The following is a 19,928-nucleotide window of genomic DNA, read 5'->3' on the forward strand; positions in this document are numbered from 1 at the left end:
ATATATACTATAGATACCTAAACACGTCGGTTCTGCGTTCTGCTATGGTCCAGTCAAATACACAGTCACATCACATCATCACAGATCAGATCTTAAAATGCAAAGGTGTTTACTTTATAACAATCCACTGCTATTGGCTTTAATGTGAACTATAATCTTTAGAAGTTAGTCATCGCGTGTCTGGATTTTAAGTTATTAGAGAAATGAGCTGAGCAAATAAATGAGATATGAATAGCTGAGCTACCTGTCAGAGGGCAGGACTCTGCTCTTGGTTGTAGTGACTGGGTGGCTTCTCTTCTCAGTGTCCTGGTGCTGTGAGGAAGAAAGAAAGTAAGAACATCAGCAGTCAGTTTTCAAAGAGCACCTCTCACATTAAGGTGATTCTCTGTCATTACAGGGTCACTACAAAGTTAGACAGTAATTACTATAACAGAACTACTTTGCTTGGTTTCTCACAAAGGAGAACACACACACACACACACACACACATAACGTTTTTAAGACTTTAGTTGGACAATCAAAACGTGTATTACTCGTGCATGACTTGTTTTGCCCAAAGTAGTGCTTTTACATTTGAGTACTTTTTATGTTATTCTGGTGAAAAATAAACCCAAAAAACCCAAGGAGGTTTCTGAGATGTTATAACTGAAGGACTCTCCAATTTCTAAGAAACCTAATAATTTCTATTCATGATGATAACTGGGTGAGGTTGAAGTTATTTAAGTAATAATTAGTAAAATCACAGAAAAGAATAAGCAGAGTTGTCATGAAGAGGGTTGGACATTTACTGCGTGTTAAGCCTCTGTTATGCAAGTAACTGGAAGATAGAGAGAGAGAGAGAGAGAGAGAGAGAGAGAGAATGTGCTTTGTCAGCATTCTGCTTTCTCTCCCCCGCTCAAATAAGCATGCAGTCTTGACCTATATCAGTGAGATTAGCGGTGCGTACTCCCATTCACGCGGTATTGTGTAATACGTTCTATGAATTGCACACACACACACACACACATGCCCACACGCGCCAACACGCACACACACACAAAACGCTGTCTATCTCTTAGTGACCTTCATGTATCTACCATGTATAATGATTAACCACTGTTCGTGGAGTTGTCCTCAACTGTGAACTGTGCTGCTGAAGTTTACAGTTAAGTTAATGATAAACACAGCCACAACCTCGGACGGACTTCCATGTGAGCAAAGAAAAACATCTTGAACCAGAGAGGCCTCCAGCCCAACAATCCTCCCCTACATAAAGCTAGAACTTACAGTATTTCATATTTAGTAGTGAGCTGTATATTTAATCTGTGATTTTCATTTGTAGAAGAAGCTAATTTTGAACACTGATCTGTGGAAAAACAACATTTATCATCCACGGGAGGAGATAATGTTCCTCTTCTCGTTATGAAGATAACCCCTGGATAGATGACACACGTGTTTCCCCACTCACAATCTGAGATTGTTGAGAGTTATAAACCACCAATAATCTCTAACTTCAAATTGAGTAATCCCGAAATTACTTAAAACATGTTTCTTGCTATTCATAATTCCACTCTGTAGAATAATAGTCTTTAAGGGTAGTGTAAGTGTGGTGTAAAGTCTAAAGAAAAGTTACAGCAGAAACACTAACTGTTGAAATGGTTTTCCTTGTAGGATGAATTTACGAGATATATTGCAATTAGGCTACTTTTGTTTGCAGCTTTTTCTGGAACTCAGTTTCTAAATGGACCTAAATGTCTGACTATTGAGTTCAACTATTAAAAATAATATGTAGGCAGCAGCAACAGTACTTTAGACAATACAAAGCAGGCAGCAGTACCTTCACCTGCTCCGCCTCCTGACTGATCCTCAGTGCACAGCTCTTCTTCCTCCTCTCAGCAGGACCATTTACCTCTGCAGTGTGCCCCCCCCTCCAACTGTCTCCCTGAGAGGCTTTGGCACTAGAGAGACTGATACAGAGGAAAGTCATTTAATTGGATGTCCTTTCACATGTGTATAACATCATTCTCATTATTATTGAATTATAAAAGTATGCATTGATCTATATTTTTTTTCATGCCCTCCTGTATACAATTGTAACATTCACATCCCTGTTGGACATAAAAAACTTTCTATAAAGTAAATATTACCTTTTATTTCTACTAATCAGCTGTTGTTTTTACACAGTGGTATTACATTTATAGTTGTTCCATAGAGGCTCTACTCACCCTTGACTTGGGCTCTTGGTCCCATGCTTTTTCTTGTGTCCCTGAACATACGACTCTAAATCTGAGAGACAAATCAAGAAAACTTCACAACAGCTTTTCATCAAGAATCAAGGTACAGTCTGTGATGTTAAATGTTTTTCGTATGTGCTTTGACAAGAAAAATCATTAGGATATTATTTTAACATAACATGATTATTTTATTCTAACCCTAACCCTAACCCTCACCGGGAATTTTGAACGTATATTAACAGATCATAGACCACTGCCAACTATAAGCTGTTAATGCTTGTAGCAATGCCTCATAAATTAGGGTTTTATTTATAAATAGGCCATGTTATCCAAATAAAGAACATTATTCAGTACTGCTCACATAAAATTCTCAATTTGCTATATTTATTGACAAGTTTGAGTCAAATGCTTGTTTAAAGGTTAAGGAAAAGTAATGCAATTATATTGTATTTCCTTATCCCACACAAGCAATACTGGTAATGAGTATAAACACAGGACACAACTAAATGATATGTAATGTATCAAAATTTCCCAGCATGGACTGAGCACGGCCTTATTGTGAAGTTTGAGCTGTGACTGCTGGCGCTGAACTCAGTCCTGTACATGAGCAGGCAAATATAGCTTTGAAATATGAGGATTTGAAACACAATCAGCCTTTCTCAGCAGCCTCCAAAAATAAATGCTAGTCAGCTTGGTGGGGCTGTTCCTTTGTAAACACACTCAGGTCTCACTCACGGTTTATACAGTGCATTTATTTCTCACTGCTCTTGCTCTGCCAATACAGCTCCACACAGAGGAAATAAGCTGTGATGGAATTTCACTTCCTCTCACCTTCTTCCTGACTGGAGGCATCGGAGCAGTCTCCTTGGTAGACTTTGCCCAGCTGGCAGTTGCCTGTAAAGAAAAAGATTTCTTGATTTTTGACACAGGTTCTTCATTGTTTGACAGGTAACTCAAGGTCTAAATGTATCATAAATGTCAAATAATGACGAACCATGTTGACCATTTTTGAGTCTGAAAAAGAGGCATAAAATCATCATTTTCTTCAAGGCCCATATCGCAAATCTTTGACAGTAAAAGATGTAGGCAGCATTTTTCTTCATGTGGATGGAAAACTAAATTGTTCTCTGTTGTCAATGTCCCTTTTCCCATCGAATTACATAACAATTCGAAAGAACACACTAGTAGATTTCACAGCCATGTCAAGGCAAACAATAAATAACACTACTATGTGTGTTCTGACTGAATTTTTTTTGTTTTCATCTCAATGCCCAAGCACATATCAAGATCTATTCAAGTCATGATGACAACCAGTTTAATAATTGTGGAGTGAAATAACAGTGACACTACTATTTTAAGATTTAAACAGAGCCTTATGGGCACATGTATGATGACAAGAATGCAGTAATTTTCTTGCTTCTTTTAATACCGTGAGTGCAATTTAAAAAGCGTTTCACAGAACATAAACATGAAAAAAATGATCAAAGTAAATTTTTTCCGGCTTGTTCAAGAAAAAGAGAAAAGTGAGCCTGTTCTATAGGAGATCACAAGTTTGAAAAAACACATTGTGAGGTGATCAGTTGTCTGAGACTGAAAAGAACAGATTAGTTTATACCCATTCCATAGGCATCATGTCATTCTTAGTTTTATACTCACATCTGCAAGAAGTGGGTTTAGCAGAGTAAGTGGAGTCACAGTTGAAGAAGCTGCAGACCTTTCTGGTTTGTCTGAAGACCTGAGGAGCAGACAGGAACTTTTCCCTGGAAACACAAAGTGACACACTTCATTATTCACTTATATTTAATTCAACATCTATAAGAAGGAGTGAATTCTATGAAAAGACACACTTCCATACTTCAATCACTGTGCGGCTATGTTCAAACCATAACACCACACTGGAGTGCCTTACTGATAAAACAACAAACATTTGCAACCATCTGTGGAGCTGGCTAGTAATGACAATTTGTTGCTTTTAAATTAACATACTGTAGTTAAAATAATAAAACAAAAAGCGTTAGCCTGTCAACGGTGGAGCCAAGAACCATAAAAGGCAAGAGACTTGCAAATACAAGCAGCAACAATGTTTGCAATGCAGCTGGAATTGGGGGCTGAGTTACTGATGAAAAGCCTGAGCTCTAAGTTTCCTTTCAGACAAAATGAAACTGATGGACGCAATGCCCTGTGTGTGTGTGTGTGTGTGTGTGTGTGTGTGTGCGTGCACGTGTGCGTGTGTGTTTGTTTGTTTGTATGTGTGTGTGTGTGTATAAGGATGTAAAAGGGTGTAGCTGGCTCTGAAACTGATGCCTGAGTGTGATCCGACAACAGTAAAAAGGTCCATGTAGCATTGGGACTGAATTTAAAAGGATCATGATACATTGGTAGTGAAGCTGTTCTCTTTCGATCAGAGGTTTGCTACATGTGAGGGCTGCCTCCTCAGTGGGGACTGTGCAGTGGGCAGAATGTGAGGCAATGATACTGAATAAGTTCAAAGGGATGAGGGCTTATCAGTGTTCTGAATACATAGTCAATGCAGTTTTAAGATTTAAGATTCAACGTGGGGGGAAATTTCAGAGAGTGTGATGACATTTAAAGGTTCAGTGTTTAAGATTTAGGTGAAAGGGATCTATTAACAGAAATTAAATATAAAAATAATCTTGAGGTTGTATAAACTAGTGTATTATCTAAATTGTATGAATTATGTTTTTTTTTACCTTAAGCCCTTTATATTTAAATACTATATATTTACATCAGGAGAGGGTTCACTCTACAGAGGCTGCCATGTTTTTACAGTAGTCCAAACTAAACAAACTAAACACATTTTGAGTTTTTATGACGACTTAAGACTACAACAGGTTCCGTTTAGTGTTTGGAAGGGGCGGGTGAGGTGAAGGGTTTTCAGCTGCAACATGCAACTTCACCACTAGATGACACTAACTTCTACACACCGAACCTTTGATTGACTCCATCGTGAGTACAGTTCCAGTTTGTTCAGTAATTTTTTTGTTGTCATGTCAACAAACAAGCTGACAGGGGTGAAAACATAACCTCCTTTGCAGAGATAAAAAAAACGGTTTATAGGCCCCAGCTGAATGACTAAAATCTATGGCACCGAAACTCAACTCCACTTAATTGAATGACACTTTCCCATAGGCTCACATTTGATGGTTCTTACATAGCTGGAACACTAAAATGCTTCTCTGTCCATTCATATTGAACAGACAGTAAAGTATGACAAGCAGATGGACTGCTGAAAAAGATGCACCTGGGGAGGGTGTGAATTCATGTGGCTGAGATGAGGGATGCAGCCATCTTGATTCACATTTGATTCTGAATTACAACCACAGGCTATAGAGCTTCATCATTTACCAGAAGTGATGTAATTTGACAAACAACAGCTATTTCACATAAGTGGTTATTGAATACCTATAGATTTGACTTAACATCAGGTTTTACAGGTGAGAATAACAACAATTTAAATTCCGACAGCGTGGTTGGTACTTCTCTCTTTTCTGCACTCTGACACAGATAATGATCGTTTTCCAGATTTATTACACACAGGAAATGACCCTGATACAGACACTGACCCTTTTCCACTTGCAGGACTCAGACTGCAGCCTTGTCTTCGGTCAAGGCTGCAGTCTTTAACATTTTCATGTGGCAGAAGTAATTGAAATGAGATCTATCCTGAACATTTCCAACATTGTAGAAACCGATTCTCACTAAAGGAAACCATTGAGGTAACGGTCATTTTAAGAAAGCTCAAAAATACTAAAGCTAATTATGTTAATATTGAACAGTAATAGGTAATAATGCATTATTATTTGACACATCTTGTGTGAATCTGGGACAAGTGTAATGTACCTGAGGTTCTTCTCCACCTCACTGCTCTCATACTGGTCCCCCTGGTTCAGAAGCCTCAGGATGCTCTTCTCAAAAGACTCAGTGCACTGATCCTTAGGAAGCTGCAGAGAGAGAAGAAGGGTAAACAACAAGCAAGATTTGCTTAGAAACAGGTTTGTGCAAATAAAGAAATAATCTGCTGCATGTTGACATCTGCAAGTCGTCTGTGTATAAACATGTCTTATCTGCTATCAAATGCTTGCGAGCTAACTGGGACGGTGGAGACCGGCTAGTGTTAGCTTGCTCGTCCAGGGCCATGTAGCGAGACTCCCTACATGGGCATGGTGTGACTATGACGTTTATTTCAGTCGTAATCCCATTTGAACGCACTCTAGCGTATTGTTTCTGACATAGAGGAACCACAACAAATCGTGGGAGTTGTTTTTTCCCAGAGTTTTTGGGACGGTAGACATGCCAGATACCCAAATTAATGTGTAGACGCATGACAAAACTGGAATTTTCATAATATGTCCCCTTTAAAACAAACTATATCTTCAGACAAAAGTGCATATCTTACCTTAAGAAGGAAGTTTTCCAGTTCCAGGTGGGTTTTGGTCACACTGGTAGAAGAAGAGTCTGACCACTTCACCTGAAACACAGCAGAGAACGACCTCCATCACTACATTGACTATGGTGAGAGAGCTGACGAAAAACAACGTCTAAAAATCAAAACTTTGTAGATCATAATGACATCAAACCTATTTACGTGATCCATATTTGGGATTACATCGTTTAAGACCAGAAATAAAGTTGGTTAAAATACAAACTGGACACATTAACTACCTATGGTAGTTTTTCCTTACTCCTGTTGAGGGTTGAGGACAGAGGATGCCCTATCAGACAAATCCTAATTTGTGAATATGGGCTAGACAAATAAAACCTAAATTATTGATTAACGCACACTCAGTGTCACCTGTGACCCAAGCTCCGACAGACACACTGTTTAATAGGTAAAGTGACAGAGGTCAGCACATGAGCAGTGCCTGTCTGTGCTCTGCAAATCGTATCTAACTGAGAAAAAGAGACAGAGAAGCTGCAGTTCTTCTGTAGGTGCTGGGGGGCTGCCAACAGTGTGGGTGTGGGACATCGCCAGATAAGCCATCAGGGCCAGTTCCATAGACGGGTAATTGGTAGTTTGCTAAAAATAGACAAATTACTGTCTCAACACCAGCTGGCTATATTTTCTTATGACAAGTCAACACAAAAAATATCTGCTCTGGTAAGAATATCTTTACTCAACTGAATTTGTTTTGATTATTTTTATGTAGATAATTAACTCAGTTCCCTTTAAAGACCTCAGAACCACAGAGAATGAAAGTTTGATTTGGAATTCCGCACAGTGTGGTAACAGAGTAAGACTTATTGTCTGCTGGCTGATACTGATAATCAGTGTTCCCAGTAAATCAGTTTAAGATAAGTGTGGAGATGTTGACTACAGAGGAAATATCAATCCATTATAAGAAAAATATGGATAACACACTGACATAAAGTGAAAATAATTCACTGTGTCTCTATTAACAGAAGCTTTTGCAGAATGTTCAAGCACAGGAAAAACTTTGACTAAGTTTATGATCAATTACTAGTGAGGCTGTACAGTGCAACATATACGCCACACGTGCTACAACGTGCATTAAATGCATTTACTGCAGCACCCCTGTGATACAATTGCAAATACAAATTGTTTGAAACAAAGCTGCTTATGTGTTTGTACTGTGATATGAGGCTTTGAGAACTAGTTTGTGTTTGAGGGGATTTGATGAATCATTGCTGTTCTACTAGGTAGTTATAGTCTGTCGTGCAAGTTAAACACAGATCTAGAAAAAGGTCCATACTCTACAGATACTACCGTACACTCCATTTTTTTCTCAGAGCAGTCAGTTACCTAGCTCAGACATAGATGTAACAAATTGGTATATCAACTTTAATTAAGGGGAAATTAAGCAAGATTTTTACATACAAATCAAACTCCTTACAAACAAGCCCACAACCCTCTTTTCTCTGAGGGTTAGTGGGTGATACACACATACACACATACGTCACACAGACACATACACATGTCAGGAGCATGCTTCTACTTAATAGAGATCAGAAAGGCCTCAGATAGACATTACCACTTGACAGTTATTAAAAACTTTCATATCTCTAATGTTTATTAATTATGCTAACTGATGAAAACAGTGCATGCCTATTTAGCTCATGGTTGCAGATATGATCAAATGTTAGAATGAGTGTGATGGGTCTTTGCATGTGTATCAGTGGTCTGTGTCCAGATGGAGAGCTGAATGCTGCTGGCTTCACTTTCAAAGCTCAGTCAAGCCAACAGGACGGTTAGTGTGTCATCTCCATCTGTCTTACTGAATTTGTATTTCTGTCAACAAGCGCTAAATATGCCTATTAATACTGTGCACTTGTGTTGAGATAAAATTTAATTTTGAACCGACAAGGTCAACAGTAGGGATGAGCGGCCACAAGATTGGCACAACATTGAGTGACTGTAGAATTTGCAACTTGGATTAGCTGAGTTCCACTGCCAGCTGGGGCAAAAAAAACAACAAAGGATACAAAAATAATGTGTAATCTAACAATATGGACACACACAGAACCAAATGGTAAAGTGGCATTTGGCTGCTACAAAATACATGGCAGCCACCTTCTGCTCGATCTAGCTAAAAATGTTACCAGAATGGAGATTTTAAAGAAAAAGTAACTAGCACAACACAACAAAAAGAGAAAATGTAAGTACAAAGATTAAGAGTAAACAGTCACAAGTCAGAAAGATACCTCATGTTCGAAATAGTACATGGAGCTTGATAAATAATGACTGTGCATAAGGTGAGTCCATTAAGTCTTTTGACCCATCAGTGAGGAGGACATGACAGAAGTATGAGTTGCTGTCAAGTAAAAAACTAATCCTGAAACACGCTGGTAATTTTGTGAAATTTTCATCCATTGTGCTTCATTACTTCTTCAATGGGCTGTTTGAGGTTAAAGACTTGCTTTTAGGATTAAGGTTAGAAGTTTAGGGTAGCGTTAGAGTTAAGCATCCAGCTGTGATGGTTGAGGTTAGGGTAAGGGGCTAAGGAAGGTATTATGCCTATGAGTTTTCTCAGTAAGATACAAGAATGTGAATGTGAGAGTGTGTGTGTGTGTGTGTGTATATGTGTGCATGTGTGCATGTGTGCGTGTGTGCGTGTGTGCGTGTGTGCGTGTGCGTGTGTGTGTATTCGTGGTGGTGTTACCTACCTCAAAGTTGTATTCCTTGTCTATTCTGGTCCGAGAGATGCCCCTGAGCACAATCCCCTCTATATGGACCGCTGCGACAACAACAACAGAAATCACAAATTAACTATGAAGACTTTGGAATGGGATTTCTTACTGGGATTAGGCAACTACTGGCAAACACTTGGTTGGGTCTACTGAGAGCCTATTCAAATATTTAGGCCCATATAATTATCTGTGTTATTATAGTGCATGCTATGAATTAATCAGTTCTTTCCACTATGTATGTCCACCTACAACTAGGGCTGCTCGATTTTGGAAAAAATCATAATAAAGATTATGAAATGCGGGTCCGGTCTGACTGATCTGAACAGCCAGGCGGGAGCGCGCTTGAGAATAGCAGTGCGCAGCGTCGCCGCTACATGGTGTTTTCCCTGCTTTTCCACTCGCGCTGTTTTTTTCACCGCGGTCACCACACACACAACTCGCCTCCTTCACTTTACAGCTGCTTGAGAGTGAGTGCCAGTAAGCTGGGCCGCTGAATGCTTTGGGGGAGGGACTGAATGGCGCGTCCGTGTCTCTTTCGAAAAAAATGCCAAATAATCGTTTCCTCTTGATTTTATTTGTTTGGAGATTGTTTGGCCCCATAATCACGATTACATTTCGATTGATCGAGCAGCCCTACCTACAACCCTAACCTAGAAACCAGAACAATCATATTCACTCGTGTAGATGGTTCTGGTCATCCTCCCCTTCAGATAATATCACATCATACTGAAACGAGTCAGGCCAATCACAAACATTATAGGGCAACTAAAACCACTTTAGATAGTAGAATCCAGCCCCTTATACAATGGGTCTGGTTTCTGTCTGAGCAGTACTGCCAGATTATTTTTGTTAACAACCAAGATGGCTGCTGCTGATGAGGAGAAGCATGTGAATCTGCTATACCACAGTATTAACTGAACTGGTATAATCATGATATTTTTCTCAAAGAGAAGAACAAACAGCTGCAGGTAAGGTGTTTCCATACATTGGTCTGTTCCTCTCCGCTTGTCACACAGCTCATTGCTCTTATATGTTTTAGGTTTTAGGTCTACTGCAATCAGAGGCATTTTGGTCTGCAAGACTTTGAGCTGGGAAGTTTCAGACCCAATGACATATGTGAATTTGTTTGGCATAACCAGATATTTACAGAAAAACATGAAGGGGGCTCTACTGTCACTGTTCATCTGCCAATATCCACGAAAAACATAAAGAACAATACAGGGCCAAATAAATTAGATGGCACAAGATTATCATTATACAATAGTTAGAGATATCCGTGCTTCATAAAGTTATTTGTTCAAAAAATATTTGGGCAGATTAAATCAAAAAGGCTGAAGAAACTGGAAACACAAATTATGTGTTATACCTGTATCAAATTAGTAATGATTGCTATATATGCACTGCTTCAATTCACCTTCTCTTTGTGTCACCCAGCGGCTGGAGCGTCGGCTCTGACACGGAGGATGTGAAGCGGTACACTCTCCCAAACCAAGTGCTTGGGGGGGCAGGAAATCCACTTTCTGACCTGTGAGCTCCTAGAAAAACAAAACAAACAAAAAAAGCGAGTCAGTAAATGCCTCATAATGGTTTGTTCACACTGTCATGCTATCTTTTCAACTTATAACCTTTGTTTTTTTCAGTATGAATAGCTTCATGTAACTGTTTAAATAAAGCCCTGATAGGTGAGTTAGTGCCTGTAAAATCATGTGAGACAGAGAGAAACAGAATAGAGTCATCAGTAGTTTGTCCCTTATGGAAATGAAAAAAAAAAAAATCAAATATTTTTTAGCGTATATGTTATTCTGATTCCCCAAGTTCTGGTGTATACACTGACTAAAAGCTCAAGTTAAACCCCATAAATTCAGCTGAAAATATCTATGAAAACTTTCACTTCAATGTTTAATGAACAAAAACTTGTGTGCAATATAAATACAATAGAAATATATGCATGTGATAACAGCCAAATCATATCCTCCATTTAAACATTAACACATAACCCCTCTCCTCCCTCTCACACCTGATCAGTGAACATCAAGCATACATGATTTATTAGGCAGAAACAACAATCTCCAACTTTTTGTTGTCATTGCTTTTTTCCTTTGAGACCACTAATATATTTATTTATAAGAGATACTAACAATTAATTTACAGCCATTGCTCAGCTGATAAGAACATCCTTAATGTAAACTGCCACAAGCACCAGAAGTGTGGATTAGACAGCTGATGGGAAACACTGTCACTTGAGAGCAGCTTTTCATGACTAACATGACTTCAGATTAGGGATTTTCCTTTTATATGTATACACACAGTCATGTGTGTATACACAGCCCATGGAAATTTACTTTTTAAGGAGGTTTGTTGACAATTTAAACCCACCCTTACATGCAAAGTTCCATCAGATGCAGATCTTTGAGGGGTTTCATAGAAGTACTGCCCATTTTAACAGGATTCTACTATTGGTTTCTGTTGGGATAAGTTTCACTTCCTGAGAAACTGTATTTGCCCTGTAGCTAATACGCCTCCTACAACTCTTACTGTCATTCATCTGTCCAGAGCACATTGTTCCATAAGGCTGGGTCTTTCTGCAATATTGTTCTTGGATAGAAATGGCTTTTATCCTGGGCCTCCCATATGGGTCAAATTTGTGCAATCTCATTAAAATTAGATGCAGTTACATAATACACACACACATATACATGAATATATACACAAGTTTGGGTTCTAAGAGACTTCACTAAGAATCTAATTATCTGCTTGTGGGCTGAATTATCCAGGCTGGCCGGTAGTGGACCAATTGGCCGTTGTTGGAAATCTATGCCAGTTGTAGTTACATTGGAATGATTTCAAATAATTTGAAGATCTATTTTACTTCGTTTGGCAGACTCACAGGCATCCACAACTGTTTTTGTTTTTTTTCATTTAGGCCCTGGAGAGCATTTCAGATCATGGCATGATGAAATCACACACTTCGAAAGCAAAGAGAACACCTGGGTCTACATGTCAGAGGAATAAGACACGTTTCACCTGCCGTCCCTGAAGAGGTGGTTATCATTGGTACCTAATCTGGGAGACCTGATGTGTTAAATGGCAATACATTTTATTATATTTGTTTGACAACCCGTATTTAAAGGCCCTCAATCAAAAAGGATAGTTAATAGATAAATATATTGAGAAAGTCAACAATTTCCATAGAGTGAAATTATCTTTTAACATGACTGTACACTTCACAAATGCTGAAACAATTCACCAATCATCAGAGCTTTTACCTTTATTAGTCTCTGGTCAAAAAGCCTGAGCTCTCTGTGGTCAGAGGCCCTACTGACTCACGCAATAAGTCACCATTGCCTTAAAGTCCTATGCAGTAGCTTGGTGTTTATGATTTCACACTATACTGTATGCCTCCACAGCCTGGAGGGTTCAATTTCAAGCCAGCAAGACAGTGGTTCTTTCCCCTGTTAAATCGCCCCAGCCCGCACGGGATGAAAGTTGAAATTAGTTTGGTACCAGATGGAATGAAAACCAGCTCACTGCTGACCTTTGGGGATAATGGTGCATGACTCCAAGGAACGCAGAGGTTGACTGATCGAGACAGAGAGAAATATTGCATAGAAACTGCCTATTGAGAAACCCTGCTTTACCCAACATCAAAACTCATCATCATTATTATTATTATTGTTATTGGTGCTGCCATCACTAATTAATAACATATTGTTATAACAGTGCTTGAAAACAACTATATGTACAGCTGTCCCTGTCTATCTCTCCCCCTCTTCCTCTCGTTTCTCTTCCCTCAAACCGACCGCTTGAGGTGGACAGCCCCCCCTCAGTCCACTTCTGTCAGACGTATATTTTTCTTTTCACAGGTGCTTGTTTACGGTGGGAACTGTATATTGTAAGATCTTCACCCCATATGTTTTGGTATAGTGTTATGCAAATAAAACTGAACCTAACTGAACTGAATCAGTTGGTTGATCTGCAATGTGAGGCCTTCGGAAGTGTTTGCACATCAAAGAGATGACAGCCGTGGTTATGTAAATAAAGTCACACATGTGCTCCAGGTCTCAGGCATGGATTTCAGTATGTGCTCTGCTTTTTGGATTCATTGCAGGCTCTGTTGGTGCCCTGCAGTTTAATGACAAAATTGTAGCTGTGTAAAATGTAGACAAAAGCTCTGTTAACTTTGGTACTCAACATTTTACCTCCGCCTAGGAGGTTGTGATTCACCCCTGTCTGCTTTCTGTGTTGGTTGGTTGATTTGTAAGACAGATAATGCAAAAACAACTTCACAGTGCAGCAAAAAAAAACTTGGTGGAAGGATGTGGTATGTGCCCGGGAAGAACCCACTAAATTGTAGTGTGGATCCAGAAATGTTTAATCACATTGCTTAAGAGGGACATTTTCATTGATTTCCCAGAAAACATTAAATGGTTCTTGATTAAATGAATTAGGCATATTTAGGGTTTGTATTTTTTCAGTGGGTGCCACTTGTATTTAATGGGACTATGGGACTTGCTAGTTACTTACAAACTTAAAAGAACTGTACGGATCATTCTAAAGTGCCAAGATAGCAACCAGCTAAGTTATGCGACATAACTACCACTGCAGACATGTTGAGAAAGATGAGCTGCTGCCCTGTTTGGTTGGAGTGAAAACCTACGGACACCCGGTGTCAGGTTCAAAAGCTACAAGTGAAACAGAACCACGTCAAAAACCCACTGTGGCTCAGTTACAGCATAGGTCAGCTGTGGAGAAGCAATCTGGAGTAACTGGATAGGGAATGATAGCAGTGATAATAACAATAGTGGCATTATCAGTCATGAACTTGGCATTTGATCTGGATACAGCTGTAATGGGGACAGTGCTTGGCTTCCAGGGAGCTGTTAATGACGTTACTACGGGGGTCATTTAAAAAGGTAACAGCAGCAAGTATTGATCCACAGCCCAGACACATAGGAAGCTCCATAATGGCTCCGAGGCAAAGGAGCTTTACCCCATGTGTGTGAACATGGCTGGAGTCAGTGGTTGGAACCACATAGCTACTACCAGCTTATACAGTGTATGTTAGCTAAATCTTTTAGCATGGACCCCAGCTCAGGCTAAGAAAGACGTTCCCAAAGGCAGTACTTGGCATTAGCTATCATTATCTAATGAGCTATAAGTGTGTAAATTCCCATAGACAGCTATGCTGATTAGAAACTCTGGCTAAATGTAAAACGCAGAAGTTGAAACATGTTAAGCTAGCTGGGCGGTAGAAACTACAGTGTCGGTGCAGTTACCGTTGTCTGGGCGTTTATCCGGAGCTGACTCCGGCGTCTCTCGTCTAGAGCCAGCTCGATTTTGTCCAGCTGGCCGCGGACGGTCTCCCGCTGGTGGAAATAGAAAGCTGGGTGCAGGGAGGCCATGGTGAAGAGCAGCGCCAACTGCTCCAGGGGTCCCGCCGCCGTCTCGTTCGCGGAGAAGCCGCGGGTCTGCACAGAGCGCCCGTACACGCTCCCGTCCTGACAGGGCGGGTGGACCGGGTGGTGCTGGTGGGGACCCCGGAACGGAAGTGAGTAGTCATAGTGTTTGTAGAACAGGGCCGGGTCGACATGGCTCAGAATCCCGAAGAGTATTCCAGCGCATTCCCTGCTGTCGGACCCGAGGAGCGACAGGCAGACCAGGAGTTTGGCGCGAACCACCGGGTCAACCACGTCCGTCAAAACGCCCAGGTCGCCCGGGCTGTTGGCACGAAACTCGAAGTCCCGTAAAACATGATAATCTTTCCTGGCCAGGTCCTCCAGATAAGATCCCAAAAAGCGGAGCTCCAGGGGTTGGCACATATGTAAGAGCCCGCACATGAACTCAACGCGCTTGGCCGGGTTTAAATGTAGGCCGAACCACTCGAAGACGGTCTCCTTGTCCAGCTGGGACGGAGACTTCTCCAGTCCGTAGGACACCGGGGAGGGAGATGCCGCCCCGGGAATCCGCTGGTGCGCCGACCGATCCAATGAATCGTCCTCGAGCGCCTCGTCCTCCCCTTCCTCGCCCGTTTTCGTCGGTAGTTTCATTCTCAGCATTATCAGCGGTGCAGGAGAAGCTTTAAAAAGTAAAGCGGACTGTCGGTGGTTTAACGGGGTTTTTCACGGTTTACTGATCAACTGACGCGGCGACGCCACTGGAGCTGCTTTCCTCTGGTTACGTTCTTCTTCTACTCCAAATTTCCGGCAGGGTGGATATGCACGGTTATCGCTTTATACCGCCATCAAGAGGCTGTTGGTGGACTTTCTGAACCCTAGAGTGGGCTTTTATCAATGAAACCAATTAACCCTTTGATACACAAGCTATGCAAACCTCTTCTCAGGCACAACATGGGTCAAAAAAGACCCCTGTTGACCTACCATGTTATTGCACGCGTGTTTCTTTGCTATAATTTTAGTAATCAAGTTATTTCATCATTTAATATTCAAAGTATTAATTAAATATCTTGTTTTTGATTACCAAAAATCATCATTTTCATTTTATCTTTTTCAATTTATGAATTAAAATATTTTTTGTATTTTTACATCAAGTTTACACACACGGGTCAAACATGACCCAGGTATGCACGGGTGATACAAAAAAAGACATACTAAAAATTATTATTTTAGAAGTGATTTGGACCAAAGAAACCAATAAAGGCCATGGATTCTACTTTGGGCCATTTGCCTCAGGTAGTTGAGCTGAGTCAAAGTCATGCATTTATATTAAATATTAATCTTTTAATAACAATAATTTATTTGAAAATTATTTTATAGCAGGCTACAGCAGAAAGAGAGGTAGAGAAGAAGATAACATAACTCACCACAGTATTGCTGTGCTCTGTTGTATAAGATGTCAGCTTGTTACCTGTATCCTGTCTCCGCAGGTTGACCTTTAAAGCCAGGATTCTGACAACAAGTTGACCTGAACGCTGTAGTCAAGCAAAGCCTTTAATACCAAAATAAACACAAAGTTCTGTCTGTGAATGTTTCTTATTTCATCACAAGACTGACAATACAAAATAATCCACAGCGGGCAACTGTGCCCATAGAGCCGAACGTGTAATACACACAAACATTATACAAGACGAAAGGGCTGAATTCTCATGCTGTTGTTGCATATTAGGGGAAGCACGGGCTAAGTTTGACTGCAGAATGTAATCTCTTCATCTGCTCAGCAGGAGGAACTGTGATCAAACACTTTCCTGATCCCACGTCTTTTACCAAATTTCAAGTCATCCTCTTTTTTTTGTTGTGCTGGTAATAGTTGCACACTGCACTAAGTTGGATGACGAAAGCAGGATGGGTTAGTCCTGAATAAAGTTTTCTTCCAAAACATGGCTCTAACAGAAATTATCTTAACATGGCAGGGTCTTATTTAGACCATGGCCTTATCTGTTTAATATCCAATAATGGTGTCCTTGTAAACATAGTCAGTTATGCTGCATGTAGGTGTTTTACATGATGACAAACAAGGGATGATTATAGATACTTTACAGTAAAAATCACCTTCTTACATTATTCTAAAGTGGAATGATATTGTATATATTTATTTTATCGCCCTGGTCCACTAATTAACTGGTTAGCATGTACTTTAACGTTGCCCCAGAGCCATCTATATATAGGGCTCACAGCACAGTCACTGACAGGATGATGTAAGATATCAGTGAGCCCTATGCAGGGGTGTGGGAAAAATGAGCAGGACGTCACCAGGTCTGCTAATTGGATTTTTTTATTGTGAGATGATGCATTTTTAGTGGTGTCAGACTGAACATGCTTGATATTCCCTCAGCTTGACTGAGTGTGTTGTGATGGCTGTTCAGCAGGGTTACAACCGCATGAATCATCTGCTATTATGTTCATTTTTTCAGTAGCTCTGTTTCAGCAAGTTGAAAGTTAGTCAGTTTCTCATGCAAAACCTTCTGACCTCTGTGGATTCTGAATATTCTAAAGTCTCCTTATTATTTGAGCTTGAACAGGGTGAGAAAAGAGGCTTTAATAGGGCAGACAATGGGACGAGTCATAGCAGGATGAGCACTGGTGTAACTAACAACATTAATGATGGCTACGTTCCGTTTAACTGCTCCACCGCATGCAGCTCTCTGGGCGAAGACGAGGGAGATGGTGGTGGATTTCAGGAGGAACAAGCCCCTGCCCTCTCCTGTCTGCATCGGTGGGACGGCTGCGGAGGTGGTCCCTGCATACAAGTACCTGGGTGTCACACTGGACAATAAACTGGACTGGTCCACCAACACAGAGGCCGTCTACAAGAAGGGCCTGAGCCGGCTTTATTTCCTGAGGAGGCTCAGGTCCTTCAATGTCTGCAACAAGATGCTGCAGATGTTCTATAAGTCTGTTGTGGCGAGCACCATCTTCTTTGCTGTGGTGTCCTGGGGTGCGGGCATCAAGGCTAAGGACGCCAACAAACTGAAAAAACTGATTAGGAAGGCAGAGTCTGTGGTTGGCTCTAAGCTTGTCACCCTGGAGGAGGTGGTGGAGGACAGGATGCTGGCAAAACTGCTGGCAATCATGGACAATCCGTCTCACCCCCTCCACATAACACTGGACAAGCTAAGGAGCAGCTTCAGCCACAGACTCATTCAACCCCGCTGCTCTAAGGAACGATACAGGAAATCGTTCCTCCCAACCGCAATAAGACTGTACAACGCATCTACCTCTGTCAGAGCCACCATCAAAGAACTGCACTAAATATACCTGTCTCAATTCATCACTTTATACAATAATATTGTCTTTGGCACACTCAGTCTACATATTCTTACACTCATAGTATATTATATTATCTATTGTATCGCCAAATACTTATATTTATACCCGTACTATATATCATATATTATATCATACTCTTTATATATTCTTTGTATATATAAGTCTATATACACATATTTATACATGTGTACATGTTGTTATTATTATAATATTTTACTATTATTATTATTATATATACTGATGCTGCTATTATTACTATATACTGCTATTATATTGGTATAATTACTTTCATGTATAAATATATATTATATACTATATATACTGTACTATTTTATTTTTTATATACTGTCTAACAATAACATTACCATCATATCATCAGTACTATTACCATCATCTGCCACTGCACCTTATCTACCCATTTATCTTGTGTTTCTGTTTTTATTCTTTCTACCGCAATATTTTATATTTTATATTTTATTTTATTCTATTGTATTGTATTGTATTCAAATGTACCGGCTGCTATGACAACTTAATTTCCCTTCAGGGATGAATGAAGTAATCTATCTATCTATCTATCTATCTATCAATTCCAAGGTCCCAGAATTGCACATGGAAGCTCCTTTACATCACTTATAAGGGCACTAAAATGGAACAGAGTCATGGTTAACGTTATTAGTTACACCTTCTTTAATAAGTTCAAATGTCTATTGTAAGAGCATTTAAACTCTTCAACTTAAACAAGTTATTATAGGAGCAATCAAGTGTTTAAAATAAAACCAAACAGGCCCAGCAGTGATTCTCCACCAACCATCACATGCACACACACACACAAATGGTTTTAAACCTTATCCTGCTGATGAAGCAGATCCTAAAATAACTGCTTGATAAATCATGACCAATAACTGACCAGGCCACCTGCACAACAGTGAGCATGCTGCGATCAAGGTCAGTTGGAATGCTGACATGAAACATTTAGAAAAAGAGAAACATTTACAATGGCTGTGTAAAAATGTGTTTAGGACCAGGGAACACTAACAATCTACAGCTAACAAATCAAACACAAAGAGAATGAATAGTGGTCCGTGATCAGTGGAAAAGTTTGAAGCCTGTGAAAACGCAGGAAGAGCATGCAGTTCATTCTGTCGGACAGAGCAAGCGGCAGAGAAGGGAACACAGACGCAGAGAGCAGCTAAGAATAGCATTGAGAGTGAAAGAGAGGGAAGGGCAGCATAAGAGTTGCGGTTGAGTACAGTAATTTTTCCTCAACTCTGGACATCGCTTCTTGTTTCTAGCTGAGCTAAACAAATATAGAGTAGTTTTGCATTCACCGACGCTGATACTGTATTTATGAGGTTGATATCGCTGCCTTTGATTCCATGCCATTATCTTTCTGTTAGGTCAGACCTGAGTTAGATGAAATAATGTATTCTCATGCCTCTCATGGAGCCTGGCAGGGACGGGGTGAAATCTCTGATAAGTTGTTCACACCCATTACTAATTCATTCAAACTAAGAATTCATACCCGGCCCGCCTCCCTACTCTATATGTAGATGTGTACAACAGAAACACTGACATATAGGAGGTATGGATATAGTTCTACACATAAATTAGCCTACATATGAATCCACAAACAGCATTTAAAGTTGATGATATAAAAAAAAGGTGAATATTTTTGTATGCCTTATGTTCTATAAAAGTTTTGCTTTAGAAAAAATGAGTGAACTAAGATAAAAGGCATTCAATTCAGTTAAATTTCAAGGACCTAATCATAACACTAGCATCAATCACATGGCTTTATATGTTGGAAGTTCATCAACATGTATGA

General features: G+C 40.0%; 1 protein-coding gene across 1 annotated transcript in view; it reads right to left on the bottom strand.

Annotated features, from left to right (window-relative positions):
* The window catches only part of zcchc2 (zinc finger, CCHC domain containing 2), a 23,168-nt gene extending 7,603 nt beyond the window's left edge, over positions 1-15,565 (bottom strand). The window contains exons 1-10 of the mRNA XM_062379336.1: positions 14,657-15,565; positions 10,795-10,915; positions 9,357-9,427; positions 6,631-6,702; positions 6,075-6,175; positions 3,870-3,973; positions 3,045-3,107; positions 2,205-2,265; positions 1,817-1,946; positions 245-312 (exon numbers count right to left, since the gene is read on the bottom strand). Coding sequence (XP_062235320.1) covers positions 245-312; positions 1,817-1,946; positions 2,205-2,265; positions 3,045-3,107; positions 3,870-3,973; positions 6,075-6,175; positions 6,631-6,702; positions 9,357-9,427; positions 10,795-10,915; positions 14,657-15,436 — 1,571 coding nt within the window. The 5' untranslated portion in view covers positions 15,437-15,565. The remainder of the gene's footprint in view (positions 1-244; positions 313-1,816; positions 1,947-2,204; positions 2,266-3,044; positions 3,108-3,869; positions 3,974-6,074; positions 6,176-6,630; positions 6,703-9,356; positions 9,428-10,794; positions 10,916-14,656) is intronic.
* Positions 15,566-19,928: the final 4,363 nt, after the last annotated feature.

The sequence above is a fragment of the Platichthys flesus genome, chromosome 21, assembly GCF_949316205.1.
Source record: "Platichthys flesus chromosome 21, fPlaFle2.1, whole genome shotgun sequence".
NCBI lineage: Eukaryota > Metazoa > Chordata > Actinopteri > Pleuronectiformes > Pleuronectidae > Platichthys > Platichthys flesus.